Genomic DNA, 14,919 nt, shown 5'->3' with positions numbered 1-14,919 from the left:
AGAGGTAATGCTTTACTTGGTGATCTTTGAGTCTAGCATCATCAAGGTGGCCCTTTTGTGCCTCAGTCAACATTGTTCCTTCCTCTTGACCGGAGAAACCAATCTCCACCACACTCCATATATTCCATCAGCTCACTCCATCACTAAAATGATCAAAGTGACCATCGAAGTGAGAGATCTTCGTTCAAACTGTCTTCACTCATACCCTCTCTATTTGATCACTAAAAAATTGGGGCTCTGATACCAATGGCTAGGTTTTGACACAACTAAGCTAGAAACATAAACAATTGAAGCTTGAAGTGATAATATTATTGAATATTGAACTTGGCTTTTGTAGTCTTACAAATAACCCTAAATAGAAACTAACCACAAATATTATAAACAAAAATCCGGTAAACAAATCAAATATTTAAACTAACCCCCTAAAAATACTCTAACTCTTCTTTGATCTAATCAAATTCTGTGAACATCAAGTGGTACGAAGGTTGTGTTTATAGGGAGTAGAAAGAGAGGGGAACGGTTGTTTTATGAGTATTGTTTGGTATTTAGTTTAATTATTTGTCATATAGTTAATATTTCTATTGTTATTTGTAAAGTTGTAAAAGCCAGGTTGAGTATTCAATAATATCATAACTTGACACTACGATTGTTTAAGGTTTTCCTGAGTTATTACTAAGTCAAAATCTAACGCTTAATTGGGTTTTCATCTAATTTTCTTAATAATCATTTAAAACTCACCGTTCTTTCTTCTCAGACGGTGGCATAATAGTTGTGGCTAGTGTCTTCGTGCGGAATCATAATGTCGCATCGTTCAAATACTCAAAAGCCACGATAGTGATTTACTACCACGGCGAGGTGATCAGAGAGGGGGAGACGCCGGTGGATTAACGAGGGCAAAGGACACGATGACGATGAATGTGACGGTGGAGATCGAGGCGGAGGAAATGGATGAGGGTCTGAGTTTGATGGAGGATTTGAAGTCGGGAGGTTTGAATATCAGTAGCCACACGGAAATGCCAGGAAGGGTCAAAATAATTGGATTCATCAGGAAAAGGTTTGAGGTTAAAATGAACTGCTCATCTACTTTCAATACTAAAACCCAAATGACTCAAGGGAAGATTGTGATAAGCATGTAAAAATTTCTGATTAATGAAGAATTATGGGAGGAATTTGAAACCAAATGGCTACTAAGTTTGTAGTGTTTAATTATGAGGAGTATTAAAATTTTTAATTATGGTACGTAGGTTGTTTGTACATTTTTTGGATTATATCACTTTTTACTTTGCTTATGTAACTATATTTGTACGTTGGATCAACAGTGAATTTGTTTGACCATGAGTGAGTGTGACTCCCAAACCTTTGTAACGACTCATGTCTAGGATTTGACATGGTCAGGTTACCTACTCTTTGTTTCTAAGAGTGAAAGCTATTCTCGCGAACTAACTCGAGTTCTTCCGGCATGTTTTTTCCATATTCACATGCATTCTAGAAAAATTCTCCACAGGTTACGTGCATCATAGAATTGCTCCAAGCAAAACATACCTAACCATGAAGTTCTTATAATTGAGCTATCGAAAAGGAAAATGAACCTTATTGGTATATGGAGTGACTATCCATGTTCTAAAGTATTTCTTGGCTATCATATCCTCAGGATACCTCTCGTTTGGAAGTGGTTTCGGTTCATTCATGTACCCCTCATTTGCTCGGGTGTCACATACCTACCAACATTCACATTAGTTCGTTTTCAAACCACATCTTACTGGGAGAGATACTGCCCCAATACAATTTGTAACGTCTCTTGTCCAAGATTCAGAGCCATTAGGTATCGAATCTGCATTACAAATCTTGATCTATCCTAGACATGACGCGTTACAATTTTGGTCGACCCTAAAAGCTTGATCAAATATTTTAGAATGATCCACTAATCCAAAACCAGTTAAGTGTAATGGCTCGTCCCTTCATCAAGAAAAAAGTTGGCCTGAGTTTAACGACGTGACTTTTTAACCCGCCATCAAGAAAAAAGAAAGAAAATTTGTTTGAAAAAAAAAGGTCAGATGGCCAGTTTATTTTTTTATCAGTGGGGACATAAAATTATAGATCTCATTTTTTCTCCTTCCACACAATCAAATTCAAAAGGTGACATTTTCCAAGCGTGGGCATGGAGGCTCATAATATAAGTTCTTACCAAACTACACATCGAATAGCCAAACTACACGTCGAATTGTTTACGGTAAAAAAGACAAAGCAATCTAAATTTATTTATTGTATGCTTTGGACCTTCTAAATATGCGACATCAAAATTCAATGTTTAGAATATTCTACTTTCTCTCCTAGAATATATATATAAATTAATAAATGCATATGAAAAGTGTATATTAACTATTTTATTTTTATTAAAATAATTTTATGTATTTGTGAATTATTAGGTGGAAAAATGTCCCCAACTCAAAAAATGTAGTAGGGGTATTATATAAGAACTTATCATAAACGTAGCTAGCTACTATTTTAATTTTTAATTTGAGACTGGAACAAGCTTCGAGTTTTATTTAAGAAAAAGGGGCCACAATGTTAAAATATTGGTTCTGTGGGCAAGATATGTATGAACGTTGCTAGCTTTGTTAGAAATATTTGCTTATTACTCAACAAATTATCAAAGTTAGAAACACAATTTATTAACAAAGCAACTGAATTAAGAAAAAATGGAAGGAGTTTCACCGTTACATCCATCTTTGATCTTTTGAACAAATTTCAACCTATTAATGAGATATATAAGCAACCTTTGGGCTATGCTTCTCTCACCCCGATTCATAAAAGAGAAGAAAAAATGGGAAGAGCTTTTCAAGTTGTTCTTTTTCTAGCATTGTTTGTGTTTTTATCTCCTTCTGTTTATTCTTTACCGTTGTCAACAAAAGGAAGGTGGATCGTTGATTCGACAACAGGGCGTCGAGTGAAGCTTGTGTGCGTGAATTGGCCTTCCCACACACAGAGCATGCTAATAGAAGGTCTCAACCACAGGCCATTAAAAGAGCTGGCAGATGAGGCAATCAAGTTGAGGTTTAATTGTGTACGACTCACGTATGCAACTCAAATGTTCACTCGTTATGCAAATAGGACAGTTGAAGAGAATTTTGACCTCCTCGATTTAGAGCAAGCAAAAGCCGGATTGGCTCAATATAATCCTTTTGTGTTGAACAAGACTATTGCTGAAGCCTATGAAGCTGTTGTTGATGTGCTTGGAGAGAGTGGTTTAATGGTGATTGCCGACAACCATATGAGTCAGCCAAGATGGTGTTGCTCTCTTGACGATGGCAATGGATTTTTTGGAGACCGCTATTTTGACCCTCAAGAATGGCTACAAGGTCTTAGCTTAGTTGCTCAACGCTTTTCCAAGAAATCAACGGTACGTACAAATTAAGGAAAATTCTCACACTCTTGAGACTAAATTCTCACATTCTTTTGTTATGACATTTAGGTGGTTGGAATGAGCCTACGAAACGAGATATGAGGAACCAATGAAAATGCAAATGATTGGAACAATTATGTTACTCAAGGAGTAACAACAATCCACAACATTAACCCAAATGTTTTGGTGATTGTTTCGGGCCTAAATTTTGATAATGATCTTCCATGCTTAAAAGAGAAGCCCTTGAATGTAAGCACCTTAGACAACAAGTTGGTTTTTGAGGTGCACTTGTATTCGTTCATTGGAGATCAAGAGAGTAAATTTATAAACCAGCCACTAAATAATATTTGTGCAAATATTATCGATGGCTTTGTAGACCATGTTGTATTTGTCAGAGAAGGACCAAACCCATTTCCTTGGTTTGTCAGCGAATATGGGTACGATCAGAGAGAGGTTAACGATGCAGAGGTTCATGAGTTGCTTCACAGCTCATCTTGCACAAGAAGATTTAGATTGGGCATTATGGACTTGGCAAGGTAGCTATTATTACAGGGAAGGTCAAGCAGGGCCGGCAGAAACTTTTGGAGTTCTCGACTCCAATTGGACTCAAATTAAAAATCCTAACTTTGTCCAGAAGTTTCAACTATTGCAGACTATGTTGCAAGGTAAGTATAATTATATTAACGATTTTGAATATATGGATCTATAACAAGTGTATAAGACATTTTTTTACGGTGCACAGATCCAAATTCCAATGCATCGTTCTCGTATGTTATATATCATCCACAAAGTGGCCAATGCATCCAAGTCTCAAATGACAACAAAGATATTTTCATGGGTAATTGCTCCATCTCAAGTCGATGGACTCATGACAATGATAGCACTCCAATTAAGATGTCAAGCACTGGTTTATGCTTAAAGACAAGCGGAGAAGGCCTTATGCCATCTCTCTCAACAGATTGCTTCGGCCCTCAGAGTTCTTGGAGAGCCATTTCAAACACTAAGCTTCATTTGGCCACCGTAACTCAAGATGGGAAGAGTCTTTGCTTGCAGGTTGAAAGCTCTAATTCTTCAAAAATTGTGACAAACTCATGTATTTGCACCAATGGTGCTCCAAATTGCCTCCAAGACACCCAAAGTCAATGGTTTGAACTCGTTGAAACCAACACGTTCTGAGTTGCTTATGTATTGGGAAGAATAAATATATGACATGCCCGACTTTGAATTGGCCCCTATTTTTTCTCTAATTCTATTCATGCTCGTGCTTAACTATAACCGATTTTATTTATCGTACAAACATATATGAAAAATAATACCAACAATAATGATCGGATAAAAGATTGGACATATAATAAATAATAGAAAAATAATTATTGACCATTTAACTACAAATTTAAGCATAAAATCGACAACCCTAGTATGACTCCGACATTTTCAAAACTTTCATGCCAACCCTAAATTCAAATTCCAACAACTACTAGTATATTGGACCAAATTCTAAATTTCTATTTTAAACTAATTAATAGACTAAGCAACATTTGTTGGAACAAGTTTGAACCATTGGGGTTGAGGATAACCGGTGCAACTTCCCTTGTCTCTAAAGCAAATGCATTTCTTCACAACAACTATAGTATCAGATTCCTTCTCCAAACAAAAATTGTCTTCGCCAATTTTGTTGGCCAATTGGAGATTTGCTTTCGAAGCCACCGTCCAATTGCTTCCATCGCCAAAGCATTCGTTGGATACCACCGGTGATTTTCCATCTCTGACAGATTTCATACCCTGCCCGTTTGACAACAACTTCATCGGGACTTCCATCTCCACTATGGTTCCATTCTTCGGAGTGGCACAATCACCGAGTTCAACTCCTCATTTTTCCTCGGATTTGACACATTGCCCTGATACGAGATGCAGCATTATGTATGATATTGGTGCTTTAGAATTTGGATCCGCAAGAAAAGAGCTTTAGTTTCAAATTCTAACTAAAGAAATATATAAAGGTTTGATTTGTTATAATGCATGGTTAGATTGAGAAGCAACAAATGAACCTTGATTCACTCTCTTGATAAGTGGAAGCATTTGTTTAAGTGATGGGGGTACTATCTTTAGTCCAAGAGTTGAAGGAAGAGGTTTATGTAGAACTACCAGAAGAATTTGCTGTGGAAGGTCGAGAAGGGAATGTTTTACGACTTAGGAAAGCATTGTATGGCTTACGTCAAGCACCTCGTGCCTGGAATGCAAAACTGGATAATTTCTTAAAGTCTCTTGGATGTCAAAAGTGTCCTTTAGAGCATGCTGTGTATACACGTTGGAAAGAAAATAAAATTCATATAGTTGGAGTTTATGTTGATGATTTAATTATTGTCGGGTCAAGCAAGGATGATATTTTGAGCTTCAACCAACAAATGAAGAAGTTGTTTGAAATGAGTGATTTAGGATTCCTGCCTTATTATTTGGTAATAGAAGTTAAACAAGATGTTGATGGAATCAGGTAATCTCAGTCGAGTTACGCGGCAAAGCTTTTGGCAAAACTTGGAATGATGGATTGTAATCCGTGTCATGTTTTCCTATGGAGCCGAAAACAAAGCTAAGCAAAGCGAGTAATTGTCCATCTGTTGATTCCACTCTTTACAAGAGTATTATCGGAAGTCTTCGTTATTTAGTGAACACACGACCTGACTTATCATATTCCTTGGAGTTATGAGTCGTTATATGGAAGCTCCGACCATGGTTCATATGGAAGCTGTGAAGCAAATACTCAGGTACGTGAAAGGAACCATTGATATTGGATGTCATTATGTGAAGGCAAAGCAAGTAGAAAATCGATTAATCAGATATAGTGATAGTGATCTTGCTGGAGATATAGATGATCGAAAGAGCACTACGGGGACATTGTTTTTCTTATATGGCAATCCAATTACATGGACTTTAAAGAAACAAAAGATGGTGGCACTTTCATCCTGTGAAGCGGAGTATATTGCGGCGACGTCAGCTGCTTGTCAAGGAATGTGGTTAGGACGTTTACTGAAGGAATTGCATGGGAAGGAAGTAAATCCAGTTCGTTTAAATATCGATAACAAGTCTGCTATAGCATTAGCGAAAAAACCAGTTCATCATGATCGCAGCAAACATATAGACATGAGGTTCCATTTCATTCGTGAATGTGTGCAAAAAGGAGATTGAACTGGATCATGTAAAAACTGAGGATTAATTGGCTGATATACTTACGAAGCCAATAGGACCACAAAAATTTGTGGAGCTTCGAGAAAGAATTGGTTTGAAGAATGTAAGAATGTGAAGATCGAAATACAAGATTAAGGGGATGATTTGTTAGTTTATTTAATCTTGTATTAACAGTAATTCATTTGTATTTGCTTTTTGTATTTTAAATTATGTCAGTTTTAGTATTTGTGGATAAGATCAAGGGAAGTTATTATAGTTATTAATGTGTGGCTAAGATTGTAAGAAGTTAGTTTTTCTCTCTGTCTGTATATATACTGTGTAACAAGTTGAATAAAATAAGTTGGTTTTGTTTATTTTCTAAGTATTGTCTCTCTTAGAGAATTACGTTATTGTGCAAAAATCACTTCCTCGTACGTGTGTTTTCTGTCAGGATCTTCGCAGTTTTTGTTCATGCACCACTAATGAACTTTGTAATTCATCAATGGACATGTTATCAGTATCTTTGGATTCCTCCATGGATACTACAACATACTTAAATTTTTCAGTCAGGGTACGCAGAATTTTTTCTACAATTTTCTTGTCTGGCATATCTTCTCCACTGCTTCTCATCATGTTGGAGGTTATCATCACTCTTGCAAAATAATCTTTGATGCTTTTATCATTCTTCATCTCTAGGATCTCAAATTCTCTCCTTAATGCATTAAGAAGAGATTTCTTCACTTTTTGGTTTCCACAAAATTTTCGTTTCATTGAGTCCCAAACAATCTTGGCTGTGCGACGATCCAAGATTTGCTTAAAGACAGTTCGATAAATTGCCTGGAAGAGGTAATGCTTTACTTGGTGATCCTTGAGTCTAGCATCATCAAGGTGGCCCTTTTGTGCCTCAGTCAACATTGTTCCTTCCTCTTGACCTGAGAAACCAATCTCCACCACACCATATAGACCTTTTGCTCTGAGCAAATATTCCATCAGCTCACTCCATCACTAAAATTATCGAAGTGAGGGATCTTCGTTAAAACTTTGTCTTCACTCATACTCTCTCTATTTGATCACTAAAAAATTAGGGCTATGATACCAATTGCTAGGTTTTGACACAACTAAGCTAGAAACATAAACAATTGAAGCTGGAAGTGATAATATAATTGAATATTGAACTCGGCTTTCGTAGTCTCACAAATAACCCTAAATAGAAACTAACCACAAATCTTGGAAACAAAAATCTTGTAAACAAATTTGGTAAACAAATCAAATATTTAAACTAACCCCATAAAAATACTCTAACTCTTCTTTGATCTAATCAAATTCTTCGAACATGAAGTGGGACGAAGGTTGTGTTTATAGGGAGTAGAAAGAGAGGGGCGAAGGGTTGTTTTAAGAGTATTGTTTGGTATTTAGTTTAATTATTTGTCATATAGTTAATATTTCTATTGTTATTTGTAAAGTTGTAAAAGCCAGGTTGAGTATTCAATAATATCACGATTGTTTAGGTTTTCCTGAGTTATTACTAAGTCAAAATCTAACGCTTAATTGGGTTTTCATCCAATTTTCTTAATAATCATTTAAAACCCACCGTTCTTCCTTCTCAGACGGTGGCATACTCGTTGTGGCTAGTGTCTCCGTGCGGAATCCTAATGTCGCATCGTTCAAATACTCAAAAGCCACGATGGTGATTTACTACCACGGCGAGGTGATCGGAGAAGGGGAGACGCCGGCGGATTGACGAAGGCAAAGGACACGATGACGATGAATGTGACGGTGGAGACTGAGGCGGAGGAAATGGATGAGGGTCTGAGTTTGATGGAGGATTTGAAGTCGGGAGGTTTGAATATCAGTAGCCACACGGAAATGCCAGGAAGGGTCAAAATAATTGGATTCATCAAGAAAAGGTTTGAGGTTAAAATGAACTGCTCATCTACTTTCAATACTAAAACCCAAATGACTCAAAGGGAAGATTGTGAGAAGCATGTACAAAATTTCTGATTAATGAAGAATTATGGGAGGAATTTGAAACCAAATGGCTACTAAGTTTGTAGTGTTTAATTATGAGGAGTATTAAAATTTTTAATTATGGTACGTAGGTTGTTTCTACATTTTTTTGGATTATATCACTTTTTACTTTGCTTATGTAACTATATTTGTACGTTGGATCAACAGTGAATTTGTTTGACCATGAGTGAGTGTGACTCCCAAACCTTTGTAACGACTCATGTCTAGGATTTGACATGGTCAGGTTACCTACTCTTTGTTTCTAAGAGTGAAAGCTATTCTCGCGAACTAACTCGAGTTCTTCCGGCATGTCTTTTCCATATTCACATGCATCCTAGAAAAATTCTCCACAGGTTACGTGCATCATAGAATTGCTCCAAGCAAAACATACCTAACCATGAAGTTCTTATAATTGAGCTATCGAAAAGGAAAATGAACCTTATTGGTATATGGAGTGACTATCCATGTTCTAAAGTATTTCTTGGCTATCATATCCTCAGGATACCTCTCGTTTGGAAGTGGTTTCGGTTCATTCATGTACCCCTCATTTGCTCGGGTGTCACATACCTACCAACTTTCACATTAGTTCGTTTTCAAATCACATCTAACTGGGAGAGATACTGCCCTAATACAATTTGTAACGTCTCATGTCCAAGATCCAGAGCCATTAGGTATCGAATCTGCCTTACAAATCTTGATCTATCCTAGACATGACGCGTTACACTTTTGGTCGACCCTAAAAGCTTGATCAAACATTTTAGAATGATCCACTAATCCAAAACCAGTTCGGTGTAATGGCTCGTCCCTTCAAAAGTTGGCCTGAGTTTAACGACGTGACTTTTTAACCCGCCATCAAGAAAAAAGAAAGAGAATTTGTTTGAAAAAAGAAGGCCAGATGGCCAATTTATTTTTTTTATCAGTGGGGACATAAAATTATAGACCTCATTTTTTCTCCTTCCATACAATCAAATTCAAAAGGTGACATTTTCCAAGCGTGGGCATGGAGGCTCATAATATAAGTTCTTACCAAACTACACATCGAATAGCCAAACTACACGTCGAATTGTTTACGGTCAAAAAGACAAAGCAATCTGAATTTATTTATTGTATGCTTTGGACCTTCTAAATATGCGACAACAAAAATTCAATGTTCAGAAGGTTCTACTTTCTCTCCTAGAATATATATATATATATATAAATTAATAAATGCATAGTATTGTATGAAAAGTGTATAAATAAAATATTTTCAATAATTTGATTACATTTTTTTAAATTAGATAATTAAGATGTTAACTATTTTATTTTTATTAAAATAATTTTATGTATTTGTGAATTATTAGGTGGAAAAATGTCCCCAACTCAAAAATGTAGTAGGGGTATTATATAAGAACTTATCATAAACGTAGTTAGCTACTATTTTAATTTTTAATTTGAGACTGGAACAAGCTTCGAGTTTTATTTAAGAAAAAGGGGCCATAATGTTAAAATATTGGTTCTGTGGGCAAGATATGTATGAACTTTGCTAGCTTTCTTAGAAATATTTGCTTATTACTCAACAAATTATCAAAGTTAGAAACACAATTTATTAACAAAGCAACTGAATTAAGAAAAATGGAAGGAGTTTCACCGTTACATCGATCTTTGATCTTTTGAACAAATTTCAACCTATTAATGAGATATATAAGCAACCTTTGGGCTATGCTTCTCTCACCCCGATTCATAAAAGAGAAGAAAAAATGGGAAGAGCTTTTCAAGTTGTTCTTTTTCTAGCATTGTTTGTGTTTTTATCTCCTTCTGTTTATTCTTTACCGTTGTCAACAAAAGGAAGGTGGATCGTTGATTCGACAACAGGGCGTCGAGTGAAGCTTGTGTGCGTGAATTGGCCTTCCCACACACAGAGCATGCTAATAGAAGGTCTCAACCACAGGCCATTAAAAGAGCTGGCAGATGAGGCAATCAAGTTGAGGTTAATTGCGTACGACTCACGTATGCAACTCAAATGTTCACTCGTTATGCAAATAGGACAGTTGAAGAGAATTTTGACCTCCTCGATTTAGAGCAAGCAAAAGCCGGATTGGCTCAATATAATCCTTTTGTGTTGAACAAGACTATTGCTGAAGCCTATGAAGCTGTTGTTGATGTGCTTGGAGAGAGTGGTTTAATGGTGATTGCCGACAACCATATGAGTCAGCCAAGATGGTGTTGCTCTCTTGACGATGGCAATGGATTTTTTGGAGACCGCTATTTTGACCCTCAAGAATGGCTACAAGGTCTTAGCTTAGTTGCTCAACGCTTTTCCAAGAAATCAACGGTACGTACAAATTAAGGAAAATTCTCACACTCTTGAAACTAAACTCAAACGTTTAAAGACTTCTATAAATTTTCACTAACAAAAGAACATTCTTTTGTTATGACATTTAGGTGGTTGGAATGAGCCTACGAAACGAGATACGAGGAACCAATGAAAATGCAAATGATTGGAACAATTATGTTACTCAAGGAGTAACAACAATCCACAATGTTAACCCAAATGTTTTGGTGATTGTTTCGGGCCTATATTTTGATAATGATCTTCGATGCTTAAAAGAGAAGCCCTTGAATGTAAGCACCTTAGACAACAAGTTGGTTTTTGAGGTGCACTTGTATTCGTTCAGTGGAGATCAAGAGAGTAAATTTATAAACCAGCCACTAAATAATATTTGTGCAAATATTATCGATGGCTTTGTAGACCATGCTGAATTTGTTAGAGAAGGACCAAACCCATTTCCTTTGTTTGTCAGCGAATATGGGTACGATCAGAGAGAGGTTAACGATGCAGAAAATCGGTTCATGAGTTGCTTCACAGCTCATCTTGCACAAGAAGATTTAGATTGGGCATTATGGACTTGGCAAGGTAGCTATTATTACAGGGAAGGTCAAGCAGGGCCGGCAGAAACTTTTGGAGTTCTCGACTCCAATTGGACTCAAATTAAAAATCCTAACTTTGTCCAGAAGTTTCAACTATTGCAGACTATGTTGCAAGGTAAGTATAAATATATTAACGATTTTGAATATATGGATCTATAACAAGTGTATAAGACATTTTTTTACGGTGCACAGATCCAAATTCCAATGCATCGTTCTCGTATGTTATATATCATCCACAAAGTGGCCAATGCATCCAAGTCTCAAATGAAAACAAAGATATTTTCATGGGTAATTGCTCCATCTCAAGTCGATGGACTCATGACAATGATAGCACTCCAATTAGGATGTCAAGCACTGGTTTATGCTTAAAGACAAGCGGAGAAGGCCTTATGCCATCTCTCTCAACGGATTGCTTCGGCCCTCAGAGTTCTTGGAGAGCCATTTCAAACACTAAGCTTCATTTGGCCACCGTAACTCAAGATGGGAAGAGTCTTTGCTTGCAGGTTGAAAGCTCTAATTCTTCAAATATTGTGACAAACTCATGTATTTGCACTGATGGTGCTCCAAATTGCCTCCAAGACACCCAAAGTCAATGGTTTGAACTCGTTGAAACCAACACGTTGTGAGTTGCTTATGTATTGGGAAGAATAAATATATGACATGCCCGACTTTGAATTGGCCCCTATTTTATCTCTAATTCTATTCATGCTCGTGCTTAACTATAACAGATTTTATTTATCGTACAAACATATATGAAAAATAATACCAACAATAATGATCGTATAAAAGATTGGACATATAATAAATAATAGAAAAATAATTATTGACCATTTAACTGCGAATTTAAGCATAAAATCGACAACCCTAATATGACTCCGGCATTTTCAAAACTTTCATGCCAACCCTAAATTCAAATTCCAACAACTACTAGTATATTGGACAAAATTCTAAATTTCTATTTTAAACTAATTAATAGACTAAGCAACATTTGTTGGAACAAGTTTGAACCATTGGGGTTGAGGATCATCGGTGCAACTTCCCTCGTCTCTAAAGCAAATGCATTTCTTCACAACAACTATAGTATCAGATTCCTTCTCCAAACAAAAATTGTCTTCGCCAATTTTGTTGGCCAATTGGAGATTTGCTTTCGAAGCACCGTCCAATTGCTTCCATCGCCAGAGCATTCGTCGGATACCACCGGTGCTTTTCCATCTCTGACAGATTTCAAACCCTGCCCGTCTGACAACAACTTCATCGGGACTTCCATCTCCACTATGGTTCCATTGCTTCGGAGTGGCACAATCGCCGAGTTCAACTCCTCCTTTGTCCTCGGATTTGACACATTGCCCTAATACGGGATGCAGCATTATGTATGATATTGGTGCTTTAGAATTTGGATCTGCAAGAAAAGAGCTTTAGTTTCAAATTCTAACTAAAGAAATATATAAAGGTTTGATTTGTTATAATACACCGTTAGATTGAGAAGCAACAAATTAACCTTGATTCACTCTCTTGATAAGTGGAAGCATTTGTTTAAGTGATGGGGGTACTATCTTTAGTCCAAGAGTGAACACCAAAACTTTCACTCAGGATCTTCATGACACCGTCTGTACATATAACTTCTTTGGAACGCCCACAAGCCCCAATCAATATCCTTCCCGGCAATTCGAGCCAAAAAGCAGCTCATGAACCGATTCTCAACCTCGTTGCCCCCCGAACAAAGAAAAATAGATTAAAGAAATTAGTGAGAGTGAGTTTGCCATTGTGGGAAAGTAGAAGTGACAAGTTCTGGTTTTGACGTAACAAAGCCAAAAACATAAACAATTGAAATTTGAAGTGATAATATTATTGAAAAGTGAACTTGGCTTTTATAGCCTTACAAATAACCCTACATAGAAACATTTCTATCCACAAATCTTGGAAATGGAAACAAATCTGGTAAACAAATCTGAGAAATATTTAAACTAAATTCCTAAAAATACTCTTAACTCTTTTTCATCTAATCAAATTCTTCTGACCATTTCTCCCGTGAACTTATTCTTCTTTGTCAAGAATTAGTTCAAGTCAGAAAAACTCTGCACGCTAAGTTCTTCACGCAACTTCCGAAATGCTTTCTTATGTGTTTGGAACGTCTGTGTAGAACTGGATTTTTGGATAGCTTAATAGTTGAAGTATTACACACATTAGCTTTGTTCCTTCTATTTGAGAGTGACCAATCTCTTTGAGTATATCCTCCTCATCCAAACAGCTTGACATGCACAGGAACTAGCAGCAACGAACTCAGCTTCTGTGGTTCATAAGCGACTATAGGCTGCTTACGAGAAGACCAAGCTACTGCTCCTCCACTAATCACAAGCACATGGCCTGAAGTACTCTTGCTTTCTTCCATGTCTCCGGCACAGTCACTACCAGTCGATCCAGTCAAATCACCGACTCCTCCTTTTTTATAAAATACACCATAATCTACCGTACCTTTCAAGTACCTTAAAACCATTTTACCTGCTGCAAAATGTTGTTGTGTTGGACATGCCATAAAACGACTAATCAAACTTACAGCAAGCATGAGATCAAGACGAGTAGTTGTGAGATACATCAGACTTCCCACTATTTGTTTATACAAAGTTACATATACTTTTGCATCATTTTCATCTTTGCCAATTTTCTTTCCTGGAACAGTGGGATTACAAACAGAATTGTAATTCTCTATGCCAAGTCGATTTAAAACTTCAACAGCCTACTTTCTTTGACATGTGAAAATACCATCTAATCTTTGTATTACCTCTATTCCAAGAAAAAATCTCATCTGACCTAAGTCAGTCATATCAAACTCTTTCTTCAAGGAACGTTTAAACTCGTCCAATAGTTCTTCATCTGGTCTCCAGTAAATAAAAAATCATCAACGTAAAGGCTTACGATAAGAATTTTACCTCCCTTCCTCTTGATGAAGAGTGTTTGCTCACTGGAACTGCTTTTGAATCCTTCCTTGATGAAGTAGAATTCTATTCGACCAAACCAGGTTTTAGGTGCTTGTTTTAATCCGTAGAGAGCCTTTTGGAGTTTGTACACCATCTCCTCACTTCCCTTTTTCTCATAGCCTTCACCGGAATCTGCTAACCATACAGGTGGATGTCGATTTCTCCCCTCCCTTACTGTCAAATCTGGTGCGACAGTTACTGGAAAAATTGTTTTCAGCAACTGGTTCAATTGTTTCAGCAGCCGATTCAGTCGTTTTTTCCGTGATTTTTCTTTCTCCGTTTTCAGCAACTGGTTCAATTGTTTCAGCAACCGGTTCAGTCGTTTGCTCTGTTATTCCTCCTCCTTCCGCTGTGTTCTTATCAATTTCAATGTTTTTCCCCAGTCTAATTTTTTCGTTGCTCTCCATTTACCCAATTTTTGAAATGGAGTTCCGATGTTGCTTGCCTTTCATACATGCCTCACAG

At 36.8% G+C, this 14,919-nt stretch overlaps 1 protein-coding gene and 1 pseudogene across 1 annotated transcript; both read left to right on the top strand.

The window, feature by feature from the left end:
- Positions 1 to 905: 905 nt before the first annotated feature.
- LOC111797470 (glycosyl hydrolase 5 family protein-like) lies at positions 906 to 4,579 on the top strand. Its single transcript, XM_087124475.1, has 4 exons — positions 906 to 1,054; positions 3,112 to 3,400; positions 3,780 to 4,068; positions 4,146 to 4,579. Exons 1-4 carry the CDS (start codon positions 906 to 908, stop codon positions 4,577 to 4,579), a joined length of 1,161 nt encoding a protein of 386 aa, XP_086980601.1.
- Positions 4,580 to 10,308: 5,729 nt separating this feature from the next.
- LOC147792407 (glycosyl hydrolase 5 family protein-like) lies at positions 10,309 to 12,105 on the top strand (annotated as a pseudogene).
- The last annotated feature ends 2,814 nt before the right edge of the window (positions 12,106 to 14,919 follow it).

The sequence above is a fragment of the Cucurbita pepo genome, chromosome 6 (genome assembly GCF_057944985.1).
Source record: "Cucurbita pepo subsp. pepo isolate OVF chromosome 6, ASM5794498v1, whole genome shotgun sequence".
NCBI lineage: Eukaryota > Viridiplantae > Streptophyta > Magnoliopsida > Cucurbitales > Cucurbitaceae > Cucurbita > Cucurbita pepo.
Note: the sequence above shows the minus strand (reverse complement) of the source record. Positions and strands in the feature narration are given on the sequence as shown.

Coding starts and splice junctions, on each gene's coding strand:
- LOC111797470 (XM_087124475.1), top strand. CDS start 906: ATGACGATGAATGTGACGGTGGAGATCGAGGCGGAGGAAATGGATGAG. Junction 1,055..3,111: donor ATTGGATTCATCAGGAAAAG/GTTTGAGGTTAA, acceptor TTATGCAAATAG/GACAGTTGAAGAGAATTTTG. Junction 3,401..3,779: donor GCTTTTCCAAGAAATCAACG/GTACGTACAAAT, acceptor ATGGCTTTGTAG/ACCATGTTGTATTTGTCAGA.